Raw genomic sequence first — 11,305 nt, forward strand, 5'->3', positions numbered from 1 at the left:
CGGGGCGGGGGGCGGGGAGAAGTGCCAGGACTGTGCAAAGCATGTAAGTGACTGTAATTCTGAGATGGAAGCTCGCTCTTACTTTGCTGACACTTAGGTGAGGGTTTCTTGCCGTAGGTGCTGTGTGGGCCTGTTTCTAAGTAAAATCAGTGTATATTACCCCCAGTTAATAAAGAAACATGGATTTAGCAGATTTAGGGTTAATATTATCTAAATTTAAATAACCTTAAAATAAATCTCTTTCTTATTATGGCTCTTGACAGATTATACATTTCAGGCATCAATTAGGCAAAGCCTTAGCCTAACTCCACTGTACCTGTTCTAATTTTGTGTGTATTTCCAATCGTGCCTCTTTTTCTAATTTCCCAAACTTACCTCTTTCTCTGTGTCATAAGCCTGATCCCCATATTTAAAAGTCAGGGAATCTGGACATTTCATGGAATGTTGCAGCCTAAAGCTTTCTTCCCTCATGGGCTTGTAAAATGCTTTGTTTTTGAAGCCTAGACATCGTGTTTGCAACCCTTAGCGGCTGCACATCTTCAGAGGGGGCCCCCCATTCTCACGCGCTGAGGGGCAAAGAGCCCTTGGTGAGTGATTAAGGCAGCGCTGATGCAATGCAAACGGCATTTTCCACTCTCAGAGAAGCAGAGACAACCGAATCTCAGCAAAGGACATTTTGACAAAGCCCAGTGGATTCCTTTGATTCTTTTTCCCCCCTGTGGTGAGGGGAGGAGGATTTAGGGAAGAAAGGGGAGTAAATGATAGCCCCTTAAGGCAGCTGGATCCAAACGGCTAGCGCCCTTGGTGTTCAGCACTTGAGCCCCTCAGCGTAGTCAGCGGAAGCCGTTAAAATCCAACCATCGCTTCCAGGAGACAGAAATGTAAGGCTTTCTTTCCACTGGAGAAGTCGCCCTGCTTGCGAAGGGCGCTCCACTGGTCTCGTTAAATTGCCTGCATGACCGTGACGCCTTATCTCTTAATCTGCTCCACAGAGAAGTTCGTGGCAAAGCCTTTCAGCGTGCTGGCGGCTGCGCACCCCTAAAATCAGCTCGACTTCTCGAAAATGCCCAGAAGCCTTTGCAGCAAAGGCTGGTTGGGGACTCTCAACTTCTCCACCTTGTTGCCCCCGCCCCCGCGGAGTCTGCGTTTGTAAGTTGGGGGGAGGTGTCAGTGCAGGAGTAGAGACACCCCCTCTCAGTGCCTCTCCTATTGTCTTGCCTGCTGGGGGTCTCACGCAATTCATTCTTCTTTTTTTTTTTTTCTTTTTTCCCTTTATTTTAAATGAGAGTTCACCCAGCCCCAGGGCTGGGAACCGGGAAACCGATTTAGCCTTCTAAATGGATGAAAGTCGAAGCCCACCTCACTGCAGAGGCTGTAAAGTTATTATCACAGATGGGAAGTGCAGGACAATTTAAAATATTGTAATTATAAACTTGTAGGGAAGTCTTGTTCTTCATTAATGTAAGATATGAAATCACCTCGGCGGTACAAGGACAATTACATAGTTGGGAATGTGTCTGTGATTTACACGGCCGCTGTGTAAATGTAAGGGTGGTTGCTCCAGTATACGTCCTTCACTTACACAAAATGAAAAGCACACCAGTGCAAGTTGTCCTTTGATAGATTTTTAATATGATTTTAAAGAGTTTTGTTTGGTCTCATTCTTATTCAATGAGATTAATTTAAAGCACTTATCCCCTGGGTTTAAGTCAATCCATGTAGGATTTGGGCAGGGTTTGTTGCATGGGGGGTTTTGTTTGCAGGAGGCTGTGAGAGACTCCTTTCCCACTTCATTAACCCTGAGTTGGGGACGGTCCCCCGTCACCCCCCACCCCAGCCAGAGCTGGGGATTTACCAGCCCCCATTCACATGCTAAAGAACTTGAAAGCCAAGGGGTTCCTTGACTTAATTAGCTGCTGTGCATTTTGCAAAATTAGAATAATACCCTCACCATCCCGGGGAAAGAAAAGCGGTGGTGTGAGGGTTTTGGGCGGTGGGGAGGAAACGGTAGCAGTGTCCGGCGGTGCCGGGGAGGGGGACGGTCAGCGTTTAAGCAGAACCCCACCCCTCCTGGCCAGGCAGTCCTCTCTTGAGAGCAATCCTGCCGCAAAACTGGGGAGAGCTCGGCGTGCCGGCCGCCAAACTTCCCAGCCCTGGGCGGATCCTGGGAGTCTGAGCTGCAGGTGGTGTGTGGGCGGGGGAACACCTGAGCCCACCTCCCCAGAGAGGAACTGCCTGTGGAGGTGACCTTGGCCCTTTGAACGTGAACCGGAGGTCTGGAGTCTGGCTCAGAACTTAAAGCCCTCTCCTGAGACCCTTGGAGTCGCAGGCTGGGGCCCGGCGGCAGACGCTGGGATCTGGCTTCCCTCTGGGTCGCATCCCCAGCACAGTCCCCGCGTGAAGGGGGGAGCGAGAAGATGCGGGAGTCGGGGGTTACCCGGTGCGGCGCGTCAGGTTCCCAGCGAAGGCTCGTCGGGTCCTACCCGGTGCGGGGGGCCGAGAGCCGTGTCGGCGAGCGCGAGCGGCCGGGGCGCGGGGCGGACGGCGAGGGGGGCGGGGCGCGGGGAGTAGCCTCGGAGCCCATCTGTCGCCCCCGCGGCCGGCGGGCCGGTCACCAGCTGCCGGCGCCCTTGTGGCCAGATGAGCCGGCTCAGCGAGGGCACCGCAGCCCGGCCCGCAGCCCAGCCAGCCCGGGCGCTGACCCCCACCCCGGCCCCCGGGAGCGGCTGAGCGTCCAGCAACCAGATGGAGAGGCAGGGGCAGGTGGGGAGCGGCGCGCTCGCCTCACTTGTAGAGATGGGAAGACTGAGGCCAGGGAGGAGGGGAGACCCCTGCCCACGACCACAGCACCAAGGAAGAGAGGGAGACGAAAATAATTCCTTACTGAGGGTGGAAGGAGCCCGAGTCCCAGAAGGGGACAGTGAATCTCAAGGAGGGACGGGAAGAAGGGCCGAGCGCGGACCCACCGACGGAGCGCGGACAGGCGCCTGGTCATTTGTAAGAAGTTTATTTCGACATTTAAAAAAGAGAGAGAACCCGAGGGGCCTGGCTGCCCCCCGGACGGAGGCCGGAGATGGGGACTGGAGGTCGGGATAGGTGGGCAAGTCCCCTGACCCCTTCCTGCCCCGCCTGGGAGGAGGGTGGGCACAGGCCACAAACTCACTGATTCACGGACACAGTCACGGGCTCATGGGTCACGAATAAATAACTTCATATACACTTTGCACACGGTATGTACAGCTCTGCCGTTGGCCCTGGAGCTGGGGGGAGGGGCGGGGGGGGGCTCCACACTCCCCTTCCCCTCCGCGTGTCAGGGCTGCGGGGAGAGGGCTTGGGGTACCGCTGGAGCGTGGAGGGGGGAGTGGGAAAGGGCAGCATGGGGGTCGCCCACCTGCACCGGGGAGGGGCAAGGGGGCGCGGGTGGGGAGTGACTGGGGCGGGGCGTGGGGATGTGTGTACCCCCGGCGGTGGAGGTGGCTCCCTGATGGAGTGGCCGGGAGTGAGGACGCCGAAGATGGTTAGGGAGACTCAGTCCCGGGGTCCGGGACGCAGAAGACTTGGCATTTGGCCCTTGTGGGGACACTGGGCTGGACGCCAGGGAAGGCCGGACCCGGGGCCCCTGGGAAGGGGCGTTGAAACCCCGCGCCCTCCCAGAGGCAGGCGGAAGGGGCCAGCGCGGAGCCCCGGAGCCGGGGCCGGGTGCGCCGCGGGCCGGCGGGCGGGCGCTTCACCGAGGCTGCGCGGCCCGCGGGAGGACGCCGGCCAGCGGGGGCAGCGGCGGGGGCGGCTCGCTGGCGCCCTGGAGTCCGTGGATGAGGATGCGGGGCACCAGAGGTCTCTGCAGGGCGGGCGGCGGCGCGCTGGGCCCGCGGTACAGATACAGCGCGGCGCCGGGATCCAGGTTGGAAACCAGACTCTGCGGGTAGAAATAAGGCGACGGGAACATCCGCTGGAGCGCTGAGTAATTGCCTGCCTCCGCCAGCAGCTCCAACCCGACGGCCGTCTGTCGCTTCCATTTAGTCCTAGGGACCGAAGTAAACGCGTAAGGCGGGGTCAGAACTGTGGCGCCCGGAGACCCCTGCCCCTCATGAGTGCTCGCCCCAGAGCGCCTGCAGGGACACCAGAGGGGTCACACTATAATTCGTTAATAAATAACGGGCCGCCAGGCACCGTCTAGCGGGTTACATGCATCGGCTCCTTTAATCTCCCACCGGCCTTCCATGGCTGTTAACCCCACTTACAGATAAGAAAACTGAGGCGCGGGCCAGTTTTCAAGATGGCCTAGGAAGAGGAGACCCTGGCTTCTAAGCTAGGCTGTCTTGCCCCAAAGCCCGGGGTCTGACCTCGCCACACTCTGCTCAGGGGATCGCAGTCTGGGCGCTTGGAGCGGGGTGTGGACGCTCCTGGGGAGGCCTGAAGAAGGGGAGATCGCCTTGGACAGGGCGGCGGGGGCGCGGGGGTCGGCTCGCTAGCCGTTGGAGGGGACTCAGTTGATCCTCCCAGCGGCACAGCCGGCCCGGCGGAGGCCAGCACAGCCACGGTACCCCAGTTGGCGGCGCCTCTGCGGAAGCTCGCGGGCCAGAGACGGCGACGGGCGACGGGAGAGGATGTGCGCACGCTCTCTGCGCCGCGCGTCCGCGGCCGCGGCAGTCCGCACGCAAATCCGAGGCTTCGGGCGAGCCCTGCGGTCTGTCTGGCCCCGAAGCCGGGAGGCTACCAGCAGAGGGCCGGCTGGGGTTGGGGGAAGGCAAGAAAGCAGAGGCCACACTGGCCGCCAGGGCTGCGGCCGGACTCCTGGGCGCACCTGGCCGGCGAGGCGGTCCCACTGAGTCGGACTCAGCCACAGCAGCCCCGCTTCCCTGCCTGAATTATTCAGCATCATCATAATTGTGTAATTACTGTAACGGGCCTTAATTATTGATGCCCAGAGAAGTAATCAGGTATTTATTATTAATGGGGCAGCGTGTTCTGAGGCTTGTTTATGGAAAGCACCGTTCCGGCCTCCGCTAAGCGTGTGTGGGTGACTGTGGTGTATGTGTGTTTGTATTACTGAGTTGCGTCGATGTGAGTGTGTGACTGTGGGTTGAGTGTGTGGCTGTATGTGTGTGTGTTGTACCTGTTTGTGTATCTCTTCATCCTGTGAATGTGTTGGGGAGGGAGATTAGGAAATACCAGGTTCAAGACCCGTGCCCGACACCAATTTCCCGGATCCCCAGTCCCCAAGAAGCTAGGGCTGGGCCCCTTCCCTCCTTGCGTTTCAGGGCTGGAAAGGCTGAGGAGGCCAGAAGAGTCCCTCCGGGAGAGCTCAGAGCCGCCCCCTGCCCCCCCCAGCAGCTGCCGGGGCTGGATGGGGGTGGTAGGACGTGGCTAGGGTGGGAAGGCTTGGACCTCCAGTGGCCCACATGTCTGTCCACCTGATCGACTCTAGTCCTGTCTCTCTCCCTCACCGTGGACTTCGGGCAAGGCCCCCGCTCTCTGAGTCCTCAGTTTCCCTGGCTTTACGGAACGGGGAAAGCTCGGGGCCCTCCCTCGGCACATCAGGTCATGTGCTGCTGGGTCCCCTGGAGGGGCAGGGAGGAGAGAGGAGGGGCCCTTTCCACCCTGTCTCGCGCAGCCGGGCCTCACCTGCGGTTCTGGTACCAGGTCTTGACCTGCGTGTCGGTGAGGTTGAGCGAGGCTGCGAGCTCCATGCGGTCCTGCACACTCAGGTACTTCTGTCTCTCAAAGCTGCGCTCCAGCTGCGCCAGCTGATGGTCGGTGAAGGCCGTGCGTGCCTTGCGTGGCTTTTTCAGGCGCACCGGGGGACTGTCCCTCGAGCTGGAGATCTCCCGGTCGCCCTCCTCCTTCGCTGTGGAGACACGGCCGCGCGTCAGGGCCCGGCCTCGCCGCCTTGCCGCCCCAGCCCGCGGCCCGTCACAGTCGGTTGTGTAAATGTGGCTCCCGGTCCCATGGAGCCGCGGCAGAGCAGCTCAGAGCTGGGACCTCCCAGCCCCCAGACAGAGGAAGACTGACACCTCCGGGGAGAACTAACCCAAAGCCGAGAGAGAACTCAACCCCGCTCCCGCGTTGCGCCGGCGCTCCCTAAAGGGATTAACGGGATCCACCAAGTGGACCTGACAGGGGAGGGGAGAGGAGGGGAAGGGACCCAGGGGTTCCAAACCGGTGGGCTGTGCGAATGCATGCTCAGGGGTGCAGGACTGTGCCCCGATCCTCTGGCTGCATCCAGGCCAGGAAGGGAGGAAGCTGAGGGCCGGAGTCTGGGGGAGGAAAACCCTCGTGGAGGGACAAAAACCCATTCACCCTGGAGCGGACCGTGGTCCTGAAGAGCAAATAATTGCACCCACGTTTCGCCTGGCGCCTGCACGGGTGTGAATCTATAGAGATGGTCCCCCGTTTCTTAAACTACGAACAGCGCACAGCACGGAAGGCGAATCGCCGGGGCGCCCAGATCTGGAAGCACGAAGCGCTTGGAAAAATAAGCCACCCGTTTGCCCCTGGGATGCTCACGTCGCAGAGGTCTGTGTTTCCTTGTCGATACGATATGCCTACTGTGGCTGCCTTGTGTTTCCCCCCACCCCGCGTCGGTCAGGGCACCCCGGCAGGGTCCCTGCTCCTGAGTCGCAAGGATGGGACCGAACAATGTGGTTTCTTTCTTCCCCAACACTTTCCTTTGGGGTTGACAGCACCGCAAATGCACACTTGATCAAACAAGCTCACTGACCTCCCTCCTTCTCCCCCTAAAGCAATGATATGACCAGAGACCACCTCCCCAAAACTGGCAGTGGGGTTTGGGGCTTCCCTTCCTCTTTTCCTCTCTATATTTTCCTTCATGCTGAGTTTCATTGAGCATGACGGTTGCACTGACAGGGTTCAGCTGAATGTGAGTTGATTTCTCTCTGTAGGAAACAATAATCCGGTTAATTGAGCCACTAGGGAGTAAGACTTTTCAACCGGAAGGGCGGCGGTTGGAGGCTGGGAGGGCGCCGGGCACCGGGTGCACCCAGGCGGGTGAGAAACGGGGACCCATGCCTGCCTCCTGCCTCGTCCAGGCCGGTGCCCAGGCCTCTCCCTGCCCTCCTAGGCTCGGGCCACGTTGGGGCACGGCTGCCTCAGGAGCTGGGGATGTGTTGGGATGGGGGCGGGGGACTTGAGTTCTGTCTATTATGCCAGGAAGGTAAAGTTTAAACAAGTTCAAGGAAACAATTATCCAAACCTCAAACTTGATATTGTGGAAACCTTACTTTTTGACCTGATTGTCTGGACTGACTATTTTGGAAAATCCCCCATTTCTCAGCGCTGAGCTCCCAGGTCGGGGGTGGGGTGAGGGTCGAGTTTGGGCTTTTTCTCTAATCCCACTCCGGCACAGGCTGGAGCCTTCAGATATGCACTCGCCGCTGTCCAGCCTCAGCCTCCGAAACAGGCTCAGCCCAGATCTCAATGCCTCAGAGTTCGAGGCCCACTGACCCTGCTGGGAGCAAAGCGCCGGTTTCATTTCTCCACGGATATCAGCTCTGGCTGGAAGACTGCGCGCGCGGCAGACCGCCTTACTTCAAAGCCTAGCTTCTTTAAACGTTATGCCGAGGAAGCTTTGATACCGGAAACTCGGGATGGGACTGACCTTCCCTCCGTGCCCTCTTTGGAGGAAACGACTCTTAGCTTGTTAGGTGGACAGGGGAATCGCTTAGATGCCCACCCCACGTGTCTGTTTCTCGGCAAGATTTCCTAACGTGGGTCCTGAAAAAGTCGCTTCCACCTTTGAGAAATGCTCCAGACACTGTCTCGGTGGTGGATAGGCGGCCCCCTCTTCACCCCGCGGCTTTGGTGGTGCAAAGGCAGCGGTGCCTAGGGGTGGGGGAGACCTTCCTCTGTCCTCAGCGCCAAACCTATTTAAGCCATATGTGGACAGCTGGCCCTCATCACCTCCCTGATCAGATATCGTCAGGGGCAAGAGAAGAAAATTGATATTCCAATTATCTTAAACGAAACCTCTCCTCAAAAATCCCACCTACGGACAAGAAAATAAAAGGAGACAAGAGCCGAACCCTTTCACAGCACCAGCACCAGACACAAGCATGCAGGGCTTCGGTGGTGGTGGGGTCTCGCCTGTTACTCTAGACATAACACTGGAGTGTTGAGGCTGAGAATTATAAAGAATAAGATATGATGTTATGCATACATATTTACGTTGCCTCCCTTGCTTACCCCTCCTGCCCACCCCGCACCGCACCTGTCTTTCTCCGGGGCAAGTTTTCCTTGCCTCTCTAAACAGGCCGTGATGTGGCGGGGAGCAAGGGTCGCTGGGCCACATGCGTCTGGGACCTCCGTCCTGGGTGCTCTAGCCCAAGCTGCCCGTCTTCTAGGCACGACTGGCCCAGTGAGGCTGGTGGAGGTTCCGCCAGTTGTGTGGGGAAGCGGAGGGAGTGAGATGTGGAGTGGGGCCCCAAATGGGTTTCGATCTGAGGTCGGGGCATGTCCACAAACGAATTCTCAGTTGGGAAGAGAGTGTTAAATGAGCCTTCCGAAATTTTTGTGAAGCCTTAGTGCGAGTATAGACCAGGAGGTGTAGGGCCCCCAAGACAATAAAGAGGTAACCTTTATAGGGAAGTTTTATCTCATGGAAAGGGTTCTGGGAATTAATTATAAGGCTGAAAGAGCTCTGAACAGCCTCTGTCAGCCCCTCATCTTCTGCTGGATGGGGACACAGGGTCTCTCCCTTGAAGTCCTGACACTCCTTCCCTTCCTGCCTCCCGACTGACTTCTTCCTAAGAAAGAACTTTGCGCCTCTGGCCTCACCAAAGACCTAAAGTGAAGGCAGTGGGTGGGGGCGGGAAACAAAATTAGGGAATTCTTTCTCTCCGTCTTCTCTTCCTTTTTTCCTTTCTTCCTTCTTTCTTTCCCCTTTCATCTTAATCCTGATCTCAGCTCCCTGGTTAAGACGCGATGGAAAGGAAACAACAACAATGGAAAGATGCATGGAGGTGAAAACGCAAGTAAAGGGGAAGCAACCCCAGGATAGGCTGCGTGCCGGGCAATCTCTGGGTCCCACACACAGAACCTGAAGTTGCTTGCTCATTGCACTTAAAATCAAATCCAGCGAGAACAGTTGGGTGGGTGCAGAGACCTCCCCTCTCGAAGAGACCTCTGAACCCGCTCCGTGCTGGTAAGCCACCTGGCTGCTGTTTCTACTTTGAAGTGAGCGTTTCTTTTGCATGATTCCCCTGGCCCAGATCACACCGGGGCCAACGGGAGGGAAAGCTCAATTCCCCTCCCCCTCTGGAAATTCAAATTAACGCGTGGAAAATTCTGACTGTTCTCAGGGCTCCAGCTGAAATTTCCTGCTAGGTTTTCACCCTTATAAAAGGGGGTTCAAGCAGAACCCTTTGGGTCTTCCGTTGCTTCTGCAAGGTCTTCTCCCAGAGAGCCACTGGCCTGATAGGAACTTGCTTCTGCCCACCGGTGGGCTGGGGAGTCCACCGAAGTTTGGAAAGTTTGCTATGTGCGTTTTGGGGAATCTCTCCTGGGGCACACAGCGCCCCTCTCCTCACTCTCTCCGCTGGACTCTTTGTTGCTCAAAAGCGTAACCACAGGGCCGACTGAAAGGCTCAGACAAGACCGACTGCTGAGCCTGGGCCCTGGGGGCAGCTCCGAGTGAATATGTGTGTGTCCCCACGTGTGTGCACTCCTGTTTTAGAACCAGTGTTCAGAAATATAGCATCTCCCCCCTCCCCGCCGCAAGTTTTCAGCTCCCATTTTCTTACCTTTATACTCAGAGTCCGATGAGGCGTTGCTGCTGCTTTTGTCCGGCTTTTCTCTAAAGTCCTCCCCAGCCTTGGCCGCCAGACGGCCCCCAGGCTCAGGAGCGGCTGGCTGCCCGCTGCTAGAGTAGGGTGCACAGGCCGCGAGTGGTTTGCAGTCAGCAAGGATGTCCCTGATCAGAAAGGAGGAGGTCACGGTGCGAGACTGGGCTGGGGCTGAGAGCTGCCCAGGCTGCAGGTGGGAGTCCAAACCTGGGCCCGAAGCCCCGCCAGGCCGTGGGGCGCCCGTCTCCAAACAGTCCCTTCCTGGCGAGGCTGGTGAAGAGCAGTCGCTGCTGCTCTCCGAGCGCGGACTCAGCTCCAGGGGCGAGCGGCAGTCCCCGAGCAAGGGGTCCCCCTTGGGAAGGGCGGGGCTGCCCGCTCGGTGGGAGAGAATGGAGTCGATCCCAAAGCCATTGGAGCCTTCCATAGCCAAGCTGCGACCTGTCCTCCCCAAAAGCTCCCCACCCCCCCCAACCCCAGCCGCCGCTGCCCCTGCCCCTAGCTGCGGGCTGGCATGGGGAAGGCGGGCAGGGAGCCTGCGGGCACCTTGGATGGAGTTCAGCCTTGGGGGAGCCCGGGAGCTCTGGGCCAACCTCCTCTGCGCATTAGATCCAAAAGGGCTCAGCGAGTCTTCTGCAGCATCGCGCGGGGCCGCCGAGCCGAGGGGGGTGGTGGGAGTGTCAGGGGGGAATGGGAGGGAGGGTGCGCCAAGTTGGGGAGAGCAAAGGGGGAGACGGACGGCCTGAGCTCCCCTTTGGCACAGAAGAGATGCGAGGACGTTGGAATCTAAATAAAGAAGGGCTTTTAAAAAATCCAAACTGCACGCTTCCTCCAGGCGAGCGGTGGCCGAGGGCAGCGGGGTCAGCACCGCGGATAGCAGCGGGCCCGAGCCGCGCTACCAGCCGGGGGAACGGAGCGCACCTGGCGGCGTCAGCACCGCGGATAGCGGCGACGGCGGCCCTCGGCGCATGACGCTCCCCACCTGGCCGGGGAGGTCCTCTCTCCGCGCTCGCACCGCTCCTGGGGCCCGTCAGCACCGTGGACAGCACCTCCCGGCTCCGCTGTTGCAGCTCGCAGCCCGTCCTCCGCGCGCGCCTTCGCCTCCCCCCCTTCCTTTAAAAAATGAACTTGTGTCACTTTTACTTTGGGGCTAGGGGTTTTTTTTTTTTTTTCGTTTTTTTTTTTTTGTTTTTTTTTTTTTTTTTTTTTTTTTTTTAAGGGGACTCGCCCACGTGTCCCCGGAGTGATGACGCTGATTGGCTCCGGCCGATTTTGGGGGTGATGTCACGGCTCCGCAAGCCGCTGCCCGATTCCTTTCGGTTTGATTAAAAGAGACACTGAATTAATTACAGCACGGACCCAACTGTTTACCGGCGATTTCCACACGGTTTGCTTTCATTAGGTCGGTGATGAGGCTCCTAATGAGGGTGATTAGCTCAAGGGGGGTACAGGCTGGCGGGGAGGGGTCCAGAGCCCGGCTGCCGCTACCGTTGGGTTGGAATGTGAGG

General features: G+C 58.3%; 1 protein-coding gene across 1 annotated transcript; it reads right to left on the minus strand.

Annotated features, from left to right (window-relative positions):
- Positions 1–2,977: 2,977 nt before the first annotated feature.
- On the minus strand, positions 2,978–10,409 carry BARHL1 (BarH like homeobox 1). Its single transcript, XM_007453108.1, has 3 exons — positions 9,759–10,409; positions 5,626–5,848; positions 2,978–4,022 (listed from the first exon to the last, which is right to left on the minus strand). The coding sequence occupies exons 1-3, from the start codon at positions 10,222–10,224 to the stop codon at positions 3,728–3,730; spliced, it is 984 nt and encodes a 327-aa protein (XP_007453170.1). The 5' UTR covers positions 10,225–10,409; the 3' UTR covers positions 2,978–3,727.
- Positions 10,410–11,305: the final 896 nt, after the last annotated feature.

The sequence above is a fragment of the Lipotes vexillifer genome, unplaced genomic scaffold, assembly GCF_000442215.2.
Source record: "Lipotes vexillifer unplaced genomic scaffold, Lipotes_vexillifer_v1.1 scaffold149, whole genome shotgun sequence".
NCBI lineage: Eukaryota > Metazoa > Chordata > Mammalia > Artiodactyla > Lipotidae > Lipotes > Lipotes vexillifer.